We start from the raw sequence: 22096 nt of genomic DNA, 5'->3' as shown, positions 1-22096 counted from the left end.
AACTTTCTAACAAGTGTCTTTTCAGATTTTTCTTAAAAATATTTGTAGTTGGAGAATTTATAACTGTATCTGGTAAAGAATTCCACAATGAGGGTCTAGAGTGTCTAAGTGTGTGCATTACATACATCTTATCTACCTTAAATAAATGATATTTATTACTAATGCGAGTATCATAACTATGAATTTGATCATTAGATTTAAACATACCAGAAATCATCTCAGGTAACAAATTCATTTTATGCTTGAACATATACATAAGAATATTAAACTTATTCAATTGATATATATTCAAAACATTGATTTTCAGAAACAGAGGCATTGACGGCGCTTTATAATGGGAGTTTGTACAGAGTCGTATTGCTTTTTTTGTAGGATAAAAGTGTCGTGTAAATTTGATTGAGGAGTATTCGCCCATACAGCATTTCAATAATTTAAACGAGATAAGATCAAACTGTTGTATGACAAAATCAAAACCTTTGCTGGTAAAATACCTTTTAACCTATTAATTACTGCAATATTTCTCGAAATTCTTTTATTCATTATCGTTATATGTTTTTTCCAGTTCAAATTACAATCAACATAAACCCCTAGAAATTGTGTATATTCTACTCGAGATAATTTTACATCATTCATTTTTACATCATAAAGTCCCAATTCTGGAATCTTTTTCCTACCTTTAAAAAAATACATATAATTTGATTTTTCAATATTAACAATTAATCTGTTGTCACAAAACCACTTCGACAATTTGAATAACTCATTATTCAAATTATTTATCAACACATTCAAGTCAGAATGAGAAATCAATAAAGTAGAATCATCAGCATATAAAACAAATTTAACCACACGTTAAATATCACACATATCAATAAATATCAAAAATAACGATGGACCTAATATGGAACCCTGGGGGACTCCACGTAAAATATCACATGTATCCGATAAAGTATCTTTATATAATGTAACTTGTGTTCGATTGTTCAAATAACTTCTAAACCACTTTAATGGATGACCTCTAATACCATAACAATCAAGCTTTTTAATCAATATTTCATGATTTATCAGATCAAAAGCTTTAGACAAATCAAGAAAAACTCCAATAACATGCAAATTATCATTCAACGCAGTAAGAATACTATCTTGCAGATCTACGAGAGCCATTTCAGTTGAAAAATTAGAGCGAAATCCATATTGAGAATTACATAAAATATTGTATGACAAAAATACATGCAAACGGTTATATTCAATCTTTTCAAGGATTTTTGAAAAACATGGTAATATTGATATTGGTCGATAATTTCTAACAAAATGCTTATCTTCTTTTTTAAATACTGGAATAACTTTAGCAACTTTCAATTTCATTGGAACAATTCCTGTTACTAATGACAAATTAAATATATGAATTAAAGGCTTCAACAATAAAAATATAACTTGCTTAATCAAAACTATCGATAAATTATCGATTCCGGTGCTTGCAGAATTTTTCATCCCTTTAACTATATGTTATCATATATCTCATGATCTTTGACAGGAAAAAAGAAAAAAGAATTGTTTGACTGATGAGAAACAAAAGTCAATGGATCTGAAAGATAACCATATTCATCTTCATTTACAATATTTCCTATATTAACAAAATAATAATTAAAACAATTTGCAATTTCTCTTTCATCTGTTATTTGCCGACCATTATGTAATACATATGAAGGATAACTTGACCTTTTCTTCCCTATAAAACACTCCATTTATCCCGGACCATGTTTTTCTTAAATCATTTGAATATTTGTGAAGTCTATCATGATAATATTTTTTCTTGGCATTTCTCAACAAAGTAGTTACCTTATTTCTCACTTCTCTATACTTCCTATTTACATTCTCACTATTATCTTTAATACTTTTCTTTAATAATCTGTGTTTTTTATTAATAAGGGACAATAGTTCAAATGAAATCCATGGTTTCCTAATTCTACTACTATGCTTCTTTTCCTTAAAGGAAAGATGGCGAGATGCATCTTTAATAGTGCTTTCAAAAGTACACAAAAATAAATCGTATGCAATATCGGGATCTTCCTTATTCAACACTTCACTCCAATCTATTGTACATAATTTTTCTCTAATACATTCCAAACAGTTGGTATTATGACATGAATTTTGAGAATCATAAATTGTTGCGGTTTCATAACAATATATGATGTCAACTGAACTAATTGAAAAAATAGGAAAAAAGATCCGTAATATCTGAATAATGTATACCGGGAATGATACGGGAATTATAATCATTGGTAGATATATTATCAATTAATGATGCCGAATGTCGGGTTACTCGTGTTGGTTTATCTATCAATGGAATTAAAGAATTTGTATTCATCATACCCAAAAAATCACATATATACGTTTGTGAGTGATTCAATAAATTTATATTGAAATCATCCATTACATATATTATCTTATTTTCAGTGTTAAGTTTGTCCATAATCTCTTGAAATAATGAAATATATGTTTGTATGTCTCCATTCGGTTTTCTATATGAAATACCAATAACAATATTCTTCTTACAAGGAAAATCAAGTTCAATAAATAAAATTTCACATAAATCACTTACCACCATCAAATCATTTCGAACACTATAACTCAAGTTATTCTTAACAAATAATCCCACACCACCACCTCTGCCATTTAATCTATTTAAGTTCACAAACGAGTAACCGTCTTTATGAATTAGGTGTTCATTATCAGAGTGTAACCAGGTTTCTGAAAATCCATATACTGAAAATGAACAAGGTAACATAGACATAAACTCATCAATAGCAAAAAAAAAATAAAAATATGATGTAAACTGCAAGAATTAAAATGCATCACATTAAATGAATTACAATCAATATCAAATTCACTGTCTGAAGGAAAATAATCACATGTATCAATATTTGTATCAAAATCTATATAATCACAATCAAACTTACTTTCACTTTCATTATCTGCTAAATGGGATGTGAAATATTCAAGGTTCTTTAAAGTACAAAATGAAATAGGGGACTGGTGATGTGATTGGTTGTTGTCAGGGAACAAAGAACAAAAATCATCCTTATCCAGTACAGCAAAGGAAAAAATATCGTGCATACACATATGGGTGTCTATTTCAGATTCAGGGGCCTTAGCAACACAGAAACAATCACTTAAGTACATTTAGATCAGCATAAACAGACAAAAACAAACAAATATATACCGCATATAAATAAAACAATACAAAATCTTTCATGTATTCAAAAGTATAAACATCGTATGGAATTACAGATATGACAAAAATATAATAAAAAAATCAAGAAAATAAAGAAAGATACTTGTAATTAACAATAACAATCTAGGTGTTGATCATGCCATGATATTCAGTTTACTCACACTGCAGTAGTCACTTAATACTGTTTTGTAAAACTTTGTGAAATCTCTATCACCCTAAAACTTAAAAAGTAAAATCATTTGGAGTATTTGCTAAATTTTTGAGAGGATACTGACATTTTAAGAAAATGAAACCCTTGCCCCTGACGCTTCTTCTTGTCCCTTCTATTAAAGCGACCTTTGGTCAGCTGACAGTACAAGCGACCGGCCGGCCAATGAGCCAGATGGAGGACGCTTGGACGGTTGTGTGACCATCAGATTGACCAGCATTCGGTCAACTGCTCTGTGGAATGATATTCCCTGCCTTTCCAAGGACACTGACCAGTTCATATGCGAGTTGGCTGCAACTTCGGCCTCAACATCCGGTTAGTACATAAAGTTACTAGGAATCGAATGCAGTCGTCTACATGTGTCGTTACAGATAGATACAATTTCTATTTTAAGTACTTTGACGTCTGGATTTAAACTTTGCTATTTCACCACTGCAAATTTATATAGATCAGTTGTACACTTTCTGCAAGTACAATATAATACCAATGGAAATTCCCACATGACGTTGCAACTAGAAATACTTTTTTTTTTCTTTTTTTTAACGAGAAAGTCATCCGGAGGGGGAAAGAATATCCTAGTTAGTGGTCTGTTTTCGATATGGCTAAACTCTGTGTGATAAATAAAAATAGACTTTATTAGTGATTAAAGCTGTGGAGTAAACAAAACATAATAGTGATTTGTTCCCATACAAGTTTCTTGTTTGAATCAAGTCAAATATTATGGATTTATGGATTTGACTTTTCAGAAGAGCTGCAAGAGATGATAAACGTCACACAGCCCACAAGCATTCCTGCATGCCCACCGTCAATGTTGAGCTGCGACTCGGGAGAATGTATTCACCTTTTCTATCAATGTGACAATTTCACGGATTGTCGGGATGGGAGCGATGAACAATCATGCGAGAATGGTAAAGATTGATGACTCCTAATAGGTCAGGTGGAAAGTCATATGTCCGTGATGACAGATGGCTACGATCTTCATAGGCCAGAATTCACACAGGCAGTGTAAACCCAACCCATACGTTATGCAGATTTCGATAACGCAATAGATATCCAATAATGAAAGCAAACTGGCTTGCATACATGTGTATATGCATGGTATGTACGTATGTAACCGCCCATTTCGCTCTTGTTTTGTCCATGGATTGAAATTCCAGCGCAATATTGTGTTTTGGATGTGATTTTGTGTAATTCTCCTAATTAAACATGGTCTGATGGTAGTGCTGTTGATAGTTGCCCTCATAACTGACTAATAGTTTGCAAATCCTACAAAAACCACCACTGTGTGTATTTCTAAACCAAATGGTGTAAGTTCTGATTCATCCAGGTAACGATCAATAAAAGTACAACATTAAATCAATTCATCTGGACTTACTGTTTTTAGTTCCGAGGTTGGTTTCACGTCCGATCCTGAACGCTTCATCAGCTCGTCTGATTTGATGGCGGGAAGGCGTCGTTGCCAATCGGCGCAGACGCACTACCGACGTTATTGTTCGAAGTCAGTCGCCGGGGAATTCTGAATTCTGAATTCATTCGCAGGCCAATCACCCTCTCACTGGTTTCGGTATGTGGATGACACCTGGGTTAAGATCAAGACTGCAGAACTAGAAGCCTTCTTCACACACATCAATAACTGCGACCCGTGTATCAATTTCACGGTTGAGACAGCAAAAGACAAGCAACTAGCGTTTCTAGATTGTCTTATCACCATCCAAGACGACGGGACGCTCCTTACCTCTGTCTTCAGAAAAGCCACTCACACAGACCAGTACCTTCTGTTTGATTCACACCACCCCCTCATTTACAAATTGGGAGTAGTACGAACACTCTTTCACAGGGCGTCCTCCATTTCTTCCACTGACGAGGCAAAGAATAAAGAACAGGAACATCTCTGGGAAGCACTTCGCGCCTAGATCAGTACCTTCTGTTTGATTCACACCACCCCCTCATTCACAAATTGGGAGTACATTGTAGTACGAACACTCTTTCACAGGGCGTCCTACATTTCTTCCACTGACGAGGCAAAAGATAAAGAACAGGAACATCTCCGGGAAGCACTTCGCGCTTGTGGTTACCACGGATGGAGCATCGAGAAAGCCATCCGCCCACGTAAACGTCAATATCGCGATCTTGAAACACGCCCAACAGATCAGCGCCAGGAAATAGGTGTCTCGGTACCCTACGTCAGCGGACTTTCTGAAAAAAATCCAACGGATTCTTTCAGGCTACCGGATTCCTGTCTACTTCAAACCGGCTCACATACACTCAAACAGAAACTGGTACATCCAAAAGACAAGGTACCGAAGGAAAGGAGAAGCAACGCGGTCTACGCCATACAGTGTCAAGGAGAAGGTTGCCAAGAGAACTATATTGGCGAAACCAAGCAGCCGCTACATAAGCGCTTATATCAACATAGAAGACCAGGTACATTGGGCAACAATTCGGCCGTCTTCTCCCATCTGAAGACCTTCAAACATAACTTCAATGACAAAGATGTGCGCATTTTAGACAAGGAGCCTCGGTGGTTTGAGAAGGGGGTCCAGGAAGCCGTCTACGTCAACTCCGAAAACCCCTCCCTTAACAAGGGTGGGGGACTGCGACACAACCTCTCCCGGGTGCGTGTTTTTTTTTTTTTCTTTAAGACGGCACAGATTGGGGACTCTAACCCTAACCCTAACCCTAACCCTAACCCTAACCATCAAACCCTAACCCTAACCCTAACCCTAACCCTAACCCTAACCCTAAACCCTAATCCTAACCCAACGTGTTTCCCATAAGTTTAATACGCGCCATGCCCAAATCTGAGCCGTCTAAAAAAAAAAAAAAAAAAAAAAAAAAAAAAAAACGCCTCCCGGGTGTACAGCTCTGTGATCCGGAGAATTCCTCGGCTACTGACTTCGAACAATAACGTCGGTAGTGCGTCTGCGCCGATTGGCAACGACGCCTTCCCGCTATCAAATCAGACGAGCTGATGAAGCGTCCACGATCGGACGTGAAACCGTCCTCGGAACTAAAACAGTAAGTCCAGATGAATTAAAATTAATGTTGTACTTTTATTATTTCGAATTTCCTAAACCACTATTTTTCTCTGATTGCGCAACTAGAATCTGTAATATTTGGAATAAAAGATAGCAGTGTGCTGTAGTAGCCCAACAGAAAGTTGGAGCTGCGCCGCGCCGATCTGTAGAAATAACTGTTGAACATGTGGTCGGTTTTTCCTGAAACTTTACTGATGTGTATATGTGCATGCAGTCAGTGAACCCACATATTCAGAATAACTTCCCCTATGATTAAACGTATCATGCTGTAGAATAGTCAGTCATAACTGATCCCTTCTTTATCTTTCCTTTACAGTTAAGACGTCAGACACACTGTTCTTCTGTAACGATGGTACCAACATATCAATATCACACTACTGCGACAATGTGAAACACTGCGCAGATAACTCAGACGAACACAACTGTGGTAAGTTTCTTTCTTTCAAACTAGTTTTCCCCCATCGTCAAATGTCGTCGTGTCGAAAGTCTGCTCTTTCAAAGAAAGAACACAACATTCAGCACGATTAAAAGAAACATTATGACATGACACGGCTACTTCTTTTTCAAACATAATGGTCCACCATACCCAAATCCGTGAAATTTTTAAACGTGTTTCGGTTTAATAAAGTCTCCTCTATTATACGCCGCCAAACAAAATGAGTTCTCAGAGGGACTTTCCATTTTGTTAGTCATCTACATGACTGCCTTCTCTTTCCATGTAGAGCCTTGCTCTCCTCTGCATATCACATACTTATCTTTACATGTCTTATCTTTATACTTAACTTATACTTATCCATTCCCCTTTCTTTCATGAGCTTTTCCATCTCTCTGGTATATTCTTTACCTTATGTGGTCTAAGTTGGCTGATGGCTAGCGTGGAATTTTTGAAAAGAAAATTTGTCATGAATGGATGGATTGGAGTGGAGCAAAACGCCTTCCAGTGGGCCTATGACAATGGACAACACCTCCCGGAATTATGACAAGTCACACACACACACACACACACACACACACACACACACTATATATATATATATATATATATATATATATATATATATATATATGTATGTAGCCTTATATGTATATGTACTGTATATATGTATATATATATGTAGGCATATATATATGTATATGTACAGTGTATATTTTACAAGTGATTTGCGTGTTTAGACTTTTCTGAATGTTTCTTCCATAATCTCAGAACCGTACAACTGCAGCGGATTTGGATGTGACAATGGTCGATGTATCCCATTCAGTCAATATTGTGACTTGGTGGATAACTGCTTTGACGGTTCAGATGAAGAGAACTGCATTAAACATCTCTTGGCACTTAACAGTGGTCCGCGTATGTAGTCACTATTACTCCATTGAACCCGCGTAGTTTTTTTTTACCGCAAGAATTCTGAAATTGAACAGGAAACGCAACGTGAATTCATTAAATGAAAATTAAATCAAATCAAATTAATTACACAGATATTGGTACAAATCGTTTAGATAATACATCCATAGCAATGCTATTGATTAAAAAAAAACTCACAGAAAGTCAAATTGCAGCATTTATAAATGATTTACAAATAATTTACAAATCACAAGACTATAGTCTTGTGATTTGTTAAGGATTTTTATTTTTCCATCAAGCCAACTCAACTATCGGGTACGTTTGCCTGTTACGTTAGGATGGTGTGATTCCACGTATGCTTGTACCACACTGCTTCACTCATTTTGTTAATAATCAATTCACTTCCGATTTGTTTTTCTTTTTGCGCCATTTCATTAATTGATAAGAGCCGATGAATAACATGAAATTTTATATCTTTCCAATGCACACCAGAAGCGTCAAACGTATCCTTTGCATGCTACAATGGTGATATCCATCCGCGATGGGCCAAGTGCGACGGTATTGTAGACTGTATCGGTGGCTCGTTCGAAGATGAGCCGGAAGATTGTGGTAGGCTCCTTCACCAACTTTGCCAATTTCGTATTTCTCTCAGACAAAATGTATTTCTTATCTTAAAATGTTGACCTGATGAATCTGTAAGCTCGTGAACGTTTTTGTAATGTTATTGAATTTTCCGAACTGTATCAACGAATAATCCTTTCCCTTGGGCAAGGACAATTTTAAAACGTATTTTTATAGTCAGTATACCGTCCTGCAATGTAAACAGTATCAAACTTTTTTCGCAATGATAAAAAAAAAGAGGAACAGTTTCCTTCTAGGTGTTTGACAGTGTCGTCATTCTCATTAACTATAGCAGGCTATCTCAGGAAAGATGGTTCTGCAAGTACAGAATAGCTATAGTATTTTACACAGCTGCCATACATTCTTAAGGTTGTCTCGACTATAAAGAGAGAGGGAGTCATGAGGTGATAGTAGCAGTAGCAGTAGCAGTAGGATGAGAAGGGATTGTACTAGTAGTTGTTGTTGTTGTTGTAGTAACAGCAATATTGATAACAGAAAATAAACTTTTGAAACAATTAACCTATCCGTATCCGCGATGCCTTTATCCAATGCGGAACTCATGTCACTTAAAACTAAGTGATTTAAATGATCCTTGGAAGAGGGAATCTTGATGTGGACGCACCTCTAAATGTATACGCCAGACAGACAAATGAGCGTCGCTTGCAGATCCAATACTATGTATACTGAGCCCTTTATTGTATCTTGACAAATTACACTTTTGGTTTGTATTCTTTAATAAAAATATGTTCACGCCTTGTTCCTAACAGCCTATCGCAAGAAGAATCTTAGGCCTACATGCAGTGGGGAAGGAGAACTGCAATGCAATAACGGCGCTTGTGTGAGTGCAGATATCCTCTGCATCTACGATATCAGTCAGAGTGGCTACGTCAAAGGCTGCCGGGATCTTTCTCACCTCAGATCATGTGGCAAGTATAGTTGCATTCTATGCCTACAAAACTAAGTTTTGAGCGAACGCTGAAAGATAAATAAACATTGTGTTAGAAAGAGAATACATCACAGAGAAAGAAAACCCAGGAGAACGGACATTACAATGTAATGTCAAACCGCGGTCTTCACACTGGAGAATCACCGTGGCCATATTGTTATATTCTGTATTTCCCAGATAATTACTATGGCTCTGATTCCACATGGTTTATGTCATGTTTCTTTGCATCTTTCATTGTCAGTAATGTCTTAACCATGGCTACGATATCGAAGATTGTGATGGTTGTGACAGTTAATGATGATGATGGTGGTTATAATCATGAAGACTTAGTCTTGAATCCATGCTTCCTTCAGAGGATTTTCAGTGTCCGGAGTACATGCTGAAATGTCCAAACTCGTACTGCATACCTCTGCGCTTCAGGTGTAATGGTCGCTGGGATTGCATCGCAGGGGAAGATGAGCTGAACTGTGATACGCCATCCCCCTCATTGGCTGCCGGCGAGTATCAAAAGCATTCAGTGAAAAAGAGACTTTCTCAAACTTTACTTTTGATTTGTATCTATTCAATGAAAGCATAATCTAGAACTTATAATGTCAATAGTTATAATTTGGGATAACAGTAATGAAATGATGAGCATGATAATGTAGAGATGCTGGTGATGAATATTGTTGACATTTCAGACACGTAAAAAAGCAATAGCGTCGTTTCACACTACTCCAGCTTTAGTCTCACAAGAAATTGAAGTCTAACTTCGATAATTAGATACAAATCTGGGTTATCAGTATACACTTGATTAGAATTGAAAGTTTAATATATAGATTTAAAAAGAAAATGTATTCCACCGTTTCTCATGCAGTTAATACCTCGTCATTAAAGCAAAATTATGCCATTGCATTGGATATTTTTCTGTTAGCTACTCTTTTATCATGAAACTTGCCTAATCGTATATATATCTAGGCCTATTTTATGTATATGTATATGTATATTATGCATATATATATATATATATATATACAGAGAGAGAGAGAGAGAGCATACATATGTCCATATCGTAAATTCAGACTATGTGGAATGTCCGAGGGGTACCTACAAATGCCACTCGTCCAAAGTCTGTCTACCACAGAGCGAGGTGTGCGACGGCTTCGCCCACTGCCCTGACAGGGATGACGAAAAGTTCTGTGGTAAGCAATTATTGTTGAGAAATATTACAATCATTTTCATTGGGATGGTTACAGCCACCGTATTGGAAACATTTTTAGTGAAAATTTTCAGTTAATTCAGTCATGTTGCCCATGTATCATGAAGTAATGACTTTTTAAAAAGTCTAATTCAAGTCTTAAAGTCTTAATTTTGAATAATATTCAGAGGTGTTTATTTGTATTTTTGTACAGTGCCTGTCTATTTAGGATATTAAACTTGATGTAATCTATGATATCCGAGAAGGAATGCTCAATATGAATAACGAATTATTAATTACATTTATTTTCCAATGTGACTATTGTTGCGAAGCAGGATTGATGACAACTTTATTTCTTAAAGTTGAATGATTTTTGGCTGTGAATTCCTCAGTTAACAAATGTGTCCATATTTTATACGGCATATTGAACTTTACTGAATCACATGTATTTTCTAAATTCATATTTTAATTGTAGATACAATCGTATAATACAAACATACGTATATGAGGGTATGTTTGTTTGTTTGCGTGTATACTTAGGTGTGGACTGCCCTCCAGATTGCATTTGCATTGGTCTTGCGTTCATCTGCATCAGTCCAAGAAGCTCGAACATCGACAAAGAAATACTCTTGCCAGAATCTGCGAAGAAAATGTAAGTTATTTTTTCGTCTCCTCATTTGCATACTCGTCCTCTTGTACGCGTCCTGTGGGAGGACCTTAATTTCTCTACTTATGTGAGCAACAAAGGAATCCTGTAGATTATTCAATTGCTTCTCTCTGCGTCGATCTGAATATGCGTCTAATATCAAAAGAACAAGAATCCAAAGAGTTAAAAGGTGAATTAAGCATAAATAAACATGTGGCTTGACTGAATGCAGAAAAATCAGGAGAACACATTAGTGAAAGATTTTATGAAAATCCGTTGAAAAGTTGTGAAATTTTATAATTTCGTTACAGCCATCGCTGGATGAGAAGACTACAAAATTATTGTTACGTCACAACAATGACATGAAGAGAATTATGCAAAGACAATTCAAAATATTTTCACTTTTCTAGTATTATAAAAGAGTACTTGACTGACCTCTTTAGAAAAGATTGGTAATAATATTACCCTTATCCTCTATCATTAAGGCCAGAAGACTCCAGCTTTGACAATCATAATTTAAAACTATGCAATATAATAAATTAAAACAAAATAAATGATTCATTATATCTGTTTGCAGGGGACTGGGCATTGGGGCTGCAGTCCCGTTAAAAAAGCGAACTTGTTATATGAATTCAAAAAAATATGAAAATGTATTTACATTTAACAAAATCAAAACGGCACATTTTACTGCGAGATATATTTGGAACATTTATCACAAACGAGGCAAATTCATTTCCAATAATTGTATTATGTTGTGCATCAGATTCGTTAAGTTCAACCTACAATGAAATATAAAGTAAGAAATGATGTCAATGTCAGACATGCAGATAAATTGGAGAATTGAAAACTTCGATACGTTAACATGTTCATTTGTCACAGAAATTGCGACTTGTTTGTTATGAAATATTTGTTACATTCGTTAAATAAATATTTTTCCTAATAAATGGAAAATAGAAATGAAATCATACGATGATCACTTCTAATTTCAATACAAAACTATGGAAAAATACCCTTTGGACAAAACATATGAAACTATAATTCCAACGTATATGTTTACTTACATAATTGTACAGTGCAAAATGTTTTCTTGGATACATTTCTATCAATCCTACATGTAGAGTACCTTAGTTTTGCTCGTCTCAGGAATGACAGACTGATACATTACATGCTGGTACAGAGTTTCTGCTTGGGGCGCATTGCGAGATACTCTAAGGAAGAAATCTCTTAATACTTAATAAATTTTTTTCGCCAGCATCATCAGGTGTGGGTTCTTGCAATTTCTGACGAACGAATCCTCAGTCTACGGAAGCACAGCCCCAATCCACACTGCCGATGAGGGCATTGTGTCCGTTGATGGGCTGGCCGGATTTTCACCCACACGCTACCCTTTCCTTGCCGAACTGTGAGTTCTTTTCTTTTTGTGTCTTTTGAAAGGGAGATCGATTGAAACTTTTGACTAAAAAAAGGGGGGATATTCTGTGCTATAACAGGTACAGTATTCTGATTCATTAGAATGCAATTTTCGCTTGGCTCTCTGTGAATAGTAATCTCTTCTTGTTTGTAATGTCTAAAGTATATTCCTGCTGGAAAGAACACAGTATGCCACAGTGTGAAAGAATATGTGAAACACAATGTGAAATCTCTTCACACTCTTAATTTCGAGCGTTTTAACATTGTGAACACATTGTGAATCATCTATTCACAATGTGAATCGTCAATTCACAGTGTGAAACAGAACATCACTATGTGAACACTGTGAAAAACCACATCACAGTGTGAAATTATCTTCACACTGTTAAATTGGAACATTTTCAAATAGTCAACTATGTGAACACATTGTGAACACACTGTGGGACAGTGTGTTTTTTCCAGGGATATATTACAAGAATGACTTGAATTGTTTGATACATGTAGTAGTTTGTCAGAAGTAAATGTTTGCTTTTCTAATCGTCTGTGACAGCGATGTTCATATCGTTTATCAATGAACAGGGAACTTGTGTCGTCTAACATCGAACTCATACCCGCTGCGGCATTTAGCAACAATGGAGATCTGTACAGTCTGTGAGTATCGTAATGACTGTTGTTATAGGAGAGGTCATACTTTCGATCTTGATATCTATTTACCTCTATTTTATCTCGAACAAGTTCTGTACAAGTTATTAGATTTTAAAAGTAAAATTTCACTAGAATGAGTAGAAATAGAAATAAGTAGTATTGAAGAAATCTCATGAACACGATATTTTCTGATACTTTACCCCCATTATGTACCTATTAGGTTGAATATGCTCAAGACTAGTAATCTCTACACCTGTTTTTAAAGATTTAAAGATTTGCTGTGAAATATATCATCATTTCACATGATTATATATTTGTAATGTGAACTCTTTTTTATATTTTGTGAATAAAATGTTTCATATTGTCATACTTATTCTTTTAAATAAGTGGAGAAAGAAAACTTACTGAAACTGAAACTGAAACTCTACTTTTGCCTATGATGATAACAAGTGTATTGTTATTCAAATTTATGAAGTTCTTCCGTCGTGATGTTTTCATTGCAACTGATTGACAAATTGCCCTACATCGACGTAAATAAGCACTGAATTAATCAGTGTTTTAGTAGTAGCCATGATAAAAAATCATGGGCGTACATACTCGAGCAGGATTCGAACCCACGACCTCCTGATCACCGAACAGGCGTCATCTCCACTAGACCACCGAGCTTTCGCCCGACAGCAAGTGTTGGTTCTAATCCTTATAGCATGCAGCGGGTACTGCTTTTGTTATTCAAATTTATGAAGTTCTTCCGTCGTGATCAGGAGGTCGTGGGTTCGAATCCTGCTCGAGTATGTACGCCCATGATTTTTTTATCATGGCTACTACTAAAACACTGATTAATTCAGTGCTTATTTACGTCGATGTAGGGCAATTTGTCAATCAGTTGCAATGAAAACATCACGACGGAAGAACTTCATAAATTTGAATAACAAAAGCAGTACCCGCTGCATGCTATAAGGATTAGAACCAACACTTGCTGTCGGGCGAAAGCTCGGTGGTCTAGTGGAGATGACGCCTGTTCGGTGATCAGGAGGTCGTGGGTTCGAATCCTGCTCGAGTATGTACGCCCATGATTTTTTATCATGGCTACTACTAAAACACTGATTAATTCAGTGCTTATTTACGTCGATGTAGGGCAATTTGTCAATCAGTTGCAAAGTGTATTGTTATGTGCTTTTCACCCCACCATTGCCGGTTATGATGCAGACGTCAGTGTGTTGATATGGTATCATCATTTCTACACGTAATAGTGGAAATAAATGTGAACTGAATTCAATGTCAAAAACGTTTATTTCAATTCTTATTTCTCTTTTCAGATCATTATTCGGAAACCCCATATCGAAAATCGAGAAAGGCGCATTTAGCAACCTTAAGAATCTACGGAAACTGTAAGATTTACACGGTTGACTAGGAGGAATGATGACGGCGTATAAATGACTGCATCCTGCAGCTGCGGTTGTACTTCAGTTCAATAGATGTTGAATAAATGTTCAATGGTTTTTTTTTTTATTTGTACAAAGAAAGTAAAATGGCATATATTATATAAATACATCGAAAACCAAATTGAATGCAAGTGATATATTTGACTGTATCTTCTCATCCTTGCCACGATATTGTCACTTTTCTTCCGAAGGATATCTGATTATTGACGCTTTTTGGCTGGACGTATTTGAGAATAAAAAAAAAAATAACAGCTGAATTACTGGGAGGGATTAGCAATTATAAAACGGCGCTATGATGAATTGGTGTTAGTGCTCGTAAAGAGTAGAGACTAGATCGAACACGCAAGGCATTAAAGGTTTTGTTCAAGACATTACCCTGTCATTGGCTTTCCGTTGTTTCCCCTGTGAAACGATCATCATGATCATGTTCTTTATCTGGAAGGACAACACATTTGCCACAAGCCACTATAGCCCTCCCTTCCCCCCCCCCCAAAAAAAAAAAAAAGAAAGAAAGAAAGAAAGAAAGAAAGACGAATTACATATTTTTGTAGTGAGAGTTGTCATAATTACAGTTTTCATTCTATATAGAGTAGTTTTTATGAAATTAGGCTCTGGTCCAGGTTTAAATCCTTTTCCGGTAAAATTACCGCAATTTTGCGTTTGTGTATTTTTTAAATCTACATTAGGGACCTTCGCGACACCGACCTACCGATAAACAGCGACACACGTGAAGCTCTGCAGGAAATAAAATCTTTGGATTCAATGTAAGTTCATTTTTGAAAACCTCTGCTTTACAGCAAATTTTAGATGTTTTCCAACAGATTGAAAAGAATCGAGTAATTACACTTCCATGTGTGCATGTTTATAGTCAATTCAATGTAAACACCAAGTGATTACATTTTTACTCATGCATTTTCGTCATAGTTAACGCCACACTAATCATGTCAAATTTGAATCTTGAATTTCAAACGAGGAATTGAGATGATTCGCTATGTAACCAAATGGTAAATTAAATAAAAAAATAATTTGGAATGGTCCATGATAATCTATAATGAGATTAGATAAAATGTAAAAGATGTCATGAGAACTCTAACTTTGCTTCCTAAATCTTTGCAAACCGCTATTATTATTCTCTAGCGGACAGAAGATAAAAGCATAGTAAGTTGATTTGCTTCACTTTTTATTCAGTTACGCAGATACTTTCACCATATGCTGCATCATGGATTTGAAACCGGCCGCTTCGGATGACACAACTGGCTGCTTCGCACCGGTGGACGAATTTTCGTCATGCAGTGACCTTCTGAAGGACACTGTGCTCCGTATTTCCATGTGGATATTGGGCATCAGCGCCATGGCGGGGAATATCTTCGTTATCGGACTGCGCGCAATCCGTAGACATCAGGTTGAAACCAGTCGAATCCAGTCACGACTGATCACTCATCTAGCCATATCCGACTTTTTCATGGGCTGCTACATGATGGTCATAGCGGGGGCAGATTTTTACTTCCGGGGCGACTACGCAATCCATGCTGATGCGTGGCGAGGCAGCATCTTGTGTCGCTTAGCAGGGTTCATCTCCACCTTATCCAGCGAAGTATCCGTCTTCATCATCATGCTAATCAGTCTAGATCGGATCCTGTGTATTGTGTTTGTCAACCATCGGGAAATCCATTTCTCCAATAAATCTTGCAAGATATGGCTCGCAGTTGTTTGGATAATTTCTCTTGTCATATCACTTACTCCAGCAGTGGTCCCAATCCCTTACTTTCAGCAATTCTACAGCAAATCCAGCGTGTGCCTAGGGCTCCCTCTAACGACAGAACGACTGCCTGGATGGGAATATTCGATTACTCTGTTTCTTGGTCTGAACTTAGTATGCTTCGTTGTGACAGCATTCTGCTATATCACTATCTTCGTGGCTGTTCGCAGATCCGCCGCCACTTTTTCGAAGAGCAAAGATCATGGGAGACATACCAAGTAAGCTGATTTGCTTCATCCATAGAGAGTCGTCATCTATGTCGTCATTTATCAATCAATGACCAATGTAACATTGAATAGAGAAAGAAGCATTTCAATGAATATTTATACTCGGGATGAATTTCTACTCCTAAGTTGTAGTCTTTAAAAGAATTTAGCAAATCGCAATCTAATCGACGCCTTTCTATAATGATGATCTTTTCGTGGGATTAGGAAGGGTTAAATGTGAAATTCAGTATAACGAATTGAATATGCTTGTTCTTTAACTGTGCTTTATTCATTTTCTCTGCTTTTCATCTTTTTGTAGGCGTGGTATGCAAGTACAGGTCAAATTGGCAGCCAAAATGGCGCTGATCGTAGGCACTGACTTCATCTGCTGGATGCCCATCATTATCATGGGATTCCTGTCGGCCATCAGAGTTGTCGAGATCCCTGCAGATGTCTACGCCTGGACAGCTGTTTTCATTCTCCCACTCAATTCGTCGCTAAATCCCTATCTCTACACTCTATCCTCTGTTTGGCAACGCCATCGAGTGCGTCGGCGCGCAAAGTTGAAAACTGATTCGGATGGCGTTATGGAGACAAGTACGTATTATAGCTGAGAAAAAGATTAACCCAAAACAATAACAGTTACATGAATTGGCATAACGTGTTTAATATTTGACACATCGAAGCCAAGGCAGCTACTCTCCCGAGTCATTTGCATTTCTTTCTTTAATAGTGGCAGAATCTGGGCCTAGTGGAGCCATCGTCTAGCTAAAACCTTTAAATACAAGCTAATTCAATGACTATGCAGATCTCAAGAAACCAATTTCTTATTTCATTTGATGACATCGATGACATCATTCGACGAATGTGCACTTCTGACTTTAAACAGTCCATATTAGGAAACAAGGTTAGTTGGAGAGAATTTCATAACCTGGCGGTTCTTGGGATGCAAGAAGAGTAGGAGATGGAGATGGGTGATATTGGGAATGTTGAGCGGAAGGAGTGACATAGGTCTGCTATTCGCAGAAGATCTTAGGCAGGATTCGAGCTACCTTTGGTGGATAGTTTCATGAAGAAGTTACAGCAAAGTAAAGTAGAGTTACAGTAACTTTCCTCCTGTACTCAATTGCGGAATTCCTGCTTTAGTTGGATCTTCAATTTTCAAAAATCAAAGAGCCCTCCTCTGCAGACTTTCTAATAGTGTGAGAGCCGTGGTGCCTCCTGGGCTTTTTGCTATGACATAAGAGAAGCGTACTCCGTGAGTGTCGTACTATGTATGACTTTTAGATGGTGATTTGTGCTTGGAGTAGGAGGAGGTTTTTTGTAGGTCCCCCAGGATGTTTAATCTTCTAGCAGTTTTCCTGACAAAGCTTTTGATGAAAGAAGTCCACGTCAATAGTGTGTGTTTTGATAGATGATGATCCCAAGAAGAGTTAAGATTTGGCTTGGTATCAGTTCTTTGTATTTGAAGTAGGGTGTATCGTATCTGTACCGGTTTCGTGCTGATGATCATCTGAGTTTTGCTGACATTGAATGAGTCAGAAGCCCAATTCTCAACTGCATCCAAGTCTCGCTGTAGACTTTCGGCAAAGGTGTCTCTGAGCTTTTCAGTTGCAACGTTAAGAGTTGTGTCATCTGCAACCTGGTGGAGGGCATTCTCTAAGCGCGAAGTTAGGTCATCAATATACATCAGAAAAAGTAAAGTACCAGGAAGATTCCCTTGGGGCATTCTTGCAGATAGAGGTATTGCTGAAGAAGTGAATACATCAAGTACAAGGAACTGTTGTCTGTCAGCTATAAACGATGAGATCCGATGTAGCTAGGTCTCCTTGGAAACCAAAAGAAGTCAGGTTTGACAGGAGTAGAACATGATGAAAAACTTTCTTAAAATCTAACGCGAGCATTCTAGCTGGGAGTCACGAGCATCGTTCCACCGCAGGGTGATATGAGAAACTATGTCATTTATCGACCTCACGAAATGCATGCTGAGTGTCGCAACGAAGCTAGCGTTTGTCAAGGGGTTTTCTAACATGGTCACGTATACGAGGCTTTCCATCCGGGAATTATTGGCAGCAGATATGGGCCTGCATTTTGAAGGGTCTCGTTTGTTTCCTTCTTTTTAGGTACGGCTATCCAAGGGCAGATTTCCATGTCTATGTTTCAGGAGAAATCTGGAACAGCTTGGCAAAGTTTGGGGCAAGCCGGGATGCACATTTTCTTTAAGTACAGTCGCTGATATCTCATTGGCCTTGGAAGTAGCCACAAAGGAAGCGGCCACGAAGGTTTAGGAGAATGTTTTGGGGTATTAAAGAATTGCAAAGTTAGGAGGGATTCACTAACTTTCAGTGGTATTAAAGGTAAGAGGACTTCTGTCGGTACACTTTTTAGTATCATCAAGCTGCCGATGAGCATTAACAGCAGAGGTGTTGTTCAGCAGCTCAGCCTTGACTGTCTCTCATTGAGTTTGACCATCACTTATTGGTGGAGGAACAGCAGAGAATTTATTACTGCCAGCATAGATTTAGCAAGTTTCCACCACTGCATGCTGCCTACATGTTTGAGTTGCTGTTGTAGCTGCTGTAAGAACTGCACGCAAACGCGTCGAAGAGCACTCAGATTTGAAGTATAATGTCGAAGACCCAAGAATCTTTTGTAAGATCCTTCTGCCACGTTTTATAGGCTTTGTGCTTTCTTTGGACTTCTCCGTGGCACTCGTCATGTAAGCAAGGTTTGTCAGAATACCGATGCTTAGTTGTTTTCGTAGGTCCGAAGGAGTCCATGACATCGCTGACGTTTAACCTGAGATCTCCTGGGAATTCCCAGTAGCATGATAGGCATCTTAGGTAAAACCCCGGGTAAAATGAGGGTGACTGTTTAAAAATCTTGCCACCGAGCCGTCCCTGGTTAACTCCCAACAGTCCCCGGGTGACACTGTAGCATGAAAGACATCACGTGTAAACTCCCCCCGCGTGAAAAGCAAAGGTCAGCATGCCAACAACGTCTTGCGGGCCATTTCGCACATGCACCATGATGTGTACTTGCATTACAGAAGATCAGACTAGGGATAGTCAACCAGAGGCTCATTCGCTTTCTCCCTTTGAATCTCCCTGTTACCCCCCCCCCCCCCCAAATCCGTGACTATAGGGTCAGAGGGGTACTATATTCCTTTCACTCTTAGCAAATTTCACCGCTATTTCCCAGGATCTCCCGGATGATGATGCTGTGGAGGGAAAGGCGTCGCGGGTAAAATGCTGGGTGAAATGCCCTTTTAGAAATCTAACCTGCAAACCGTCCCTGAAAAACTCCCGGGTGAAAAGTGGTCAGCATCATGTATCCAACAACGTCCTTTGGGTCGTTTGCATGCGCCATAAGGTATACTTCTACTGCAGAAGAGCTGACGAGAGAATTTGAATCGGGAGCTCATTCGCTTGTTTGAAAGAAATTTTGGCGGGTATTCCTTATCTGATTCTAAGTTGAATCTTCCGGGTGATTCTCCAAGTGACTAGCGTAAAAGTGGTAGAAGCGTTTCACAGGAGGTCCCCTATACATGGAGCTAGATACTATACTGAAACTCCATAGTCACGTCATGTAGCACATCCTGGTAGTGACACATCCTGCCTCGGTACATTGTAATGTCCTGTTTGCGCCTCGTAGTGACGCAGGGTACCGAGTAGGACGTCCTGTAGTGTCATGTAGAACCGTGCTTTTCAACATTTTATTAGGATCGCTGTGTATTATTTTGCTTGCGGATATCTCGGCCATTTCAAAACCGATTTTCATCAAATAAACTTTTAAATCCTTTTAGAATTGTACGCTTTTTAGCATTTCACAAAGCTATTTCTAAGTATCTCGCAAAAAGTTTAAAGCTGAATCCTCACCTCAACCAATACTATAACATCCCTTTAACAACCTTTCAATAATAACATGTACAACAGCATGCTGACAAGTTATTGCACTCTGGGTGTGAATTGTTTTTCCTGTTTTTGAATTGTTGTTTTGGGGTTGTTGTTGTTTTTTTTTGTCTTTCCACCAGGGCTCGTGTCTCGGGTTGCGAATACAGTGGACCGAGATGACTCGACCCGAACGCGGGAGTTTCACCGCATCCTCACATCCCAGTGCCTACTGACACCTTTCAACCTACCCTCCGCCACCCAGCGTGTTCTCCCTCTCTCCAAGTACATCGAGGAGACAGGGGACAGTCCCTCGCCCGAGGAGGCGGCTCTCATCGAGCGCTGTCTGCGCAAAGGCCTCACCTGCCTCCGTTCGAAGACCAGGAGGAGTTGGTCCATCACAGAGGACGAGATTGCTGTGCAAGTAGTAAGGCCCCTCATTCCACGTCACATTTTATAATAATAATAATAATAATAATAATAATAATAATAATAATGATAATAATAATAATAATAATAATAATAATAATAATAATAATAATGATAATAACAATAGGGTCGTATTTACCCAGGGTAGCCTCTTCAGTTTTGGCACTACTCTACCACAGGGCCCTGCCATCATCATTATTACCCTAGCGTTGCAAGGTACCCATTTATACACCTGGATAGAGAGGGACATGGTGGGTAAAAACATCTTGTCCAAGGACGTAAGCACTGGGCGGGATTCGAACTCGAGTCCTCCGATTGGGAATCGAGAGACTTATCAACTATACCACAGCGCACCCACTGTGGACCGACATGGTCTATCATATCAGGGAGTGAACCAAACACATCATACTAAAACATTTTAACTAAGACCCGCAGCTCCTACCTTTCAGACTCTTCAGACATCATTTTGAATGATTGCAATACAGGTGTATTTGTAGTTGGGTTATTGTGAATTGAGCACGTCCAAAACGCTTCATCACATCAGTATCAAATGAACACTGTGAGGTATCTTGATGTTTTCGCTTTATTTCTCATCTCTTTAGAATTCTTCTGGTAAAGTTTCTCGGGCATTCATCGTGACCGTTGACCCGGTAGTAATTGAAATGCTGGTGGGAAGCAAGGATCAGAGAAATCGCGTCATCCATGCAGGTTTTATGAACAAGCTTACGGAAGTTCTGGAACAGAATGCTTAATTAGGTGCGTGGTCGTTACAAATCCAACAACCTCAAGAATTTTCCAACTGCCTTACTAGACATACTGAAGAAGGTGTTAATACGTATACCTCCATGATCTTGCTAGTAATTATCCACTGATTCACAAACTATGGTTGTGTATAGTTTATACTATGCTTCTTTCGATGTCTTATCTGTAGTGATAGCATCGCGTATGTAACGAGCACGTAGTGACGCTTTTTAAGCGCGTTTTTCCTTGCGTGCGTCGGCCACACACCTTTCTCTATCGATACTGTATAACATGTATAATGCAGTCGTAAATATTATTGGAATGTGTATGTTATGTACGCAAACGTTTATTTTCATTCTTCGAT

General features: G+C 38.0%; 1 protein-coding gene across 1 annotated transcript in view; it reads left to right on the top strand.

Annotated features, from left to right (window-relative positions):
* Positions 1-21743, top strand: part of LOC139743743 (uncharacterized) — a 69122-nt gene extending 47379 nt beyond the window's left edge. Inside the window, exons 15-31 of the mRNA XM_071654198.1 lie at positions 3565-3755; positions 5665-5864; positions 5906-6026; positions 6795-6905; positions 8313-8429; positions 9209-9367; positions 9741-9904; positions 10511-10568; positions 11105-11216; positions 12463-12612; positions 13200-13271; positions 14582-14653; positions 15394-15471; positions 15896-16684; positions 16992-17269; positions 20706-20989; positions 21594-21743. Coding sequence (XP_071510299.1) covers positions 3565-3755; positions 5665-5864; positions 5906-6026; positions 6795-6905; positions 8313-8429; positions 9209-9367; positions 9741-9904; positions 10511-10568; positions 11105-11216; positions 12463-12612; positions 13200-13271; positions 14582-14653; positions 15394-15471; positions 15896-16684; positions 16992-17269; positions 20706-20989; positions 21594-21743 — 3106 coding nt within the window. The remainder of the gene's footprint in view (positions 1-3564; positions 3756-5664; positions 5865-5905; positions 6027-6794; positions 6906-8312; positions 8430-9208; positions 9368-9740; positions 9905-10510; positions 10569-11104; positions 11217-12462; positions 12613-13199; positions 13272-14581; positions 14654-15393; positions 15472-15895; positions 16685-16991; positions 17270-20705; positions 20990-21593) is intronic.
* The last annotated feature ends 353 nt before the right edge of the window (positions 21744-22096 follow it).

Source organism: Diadema antillarum, unplaced genomic scaffold, assembly GCF_040938485.1.
Source record: "Diadema antillarum isolate AM-2024a unplaced genomic scaffold, OU_Dant_1.0 seq00001105_RagTag, whole genome shotgun sequence".
NCBI lineage: Eukaryota > Metazoa > Echinodermata > Echinoidea > Diadematoida > Diadematidae > Diadema > Diadema antillarum.
This window is presented reverse-complemented; position numbering and strand designations above follow the sequence as displayed.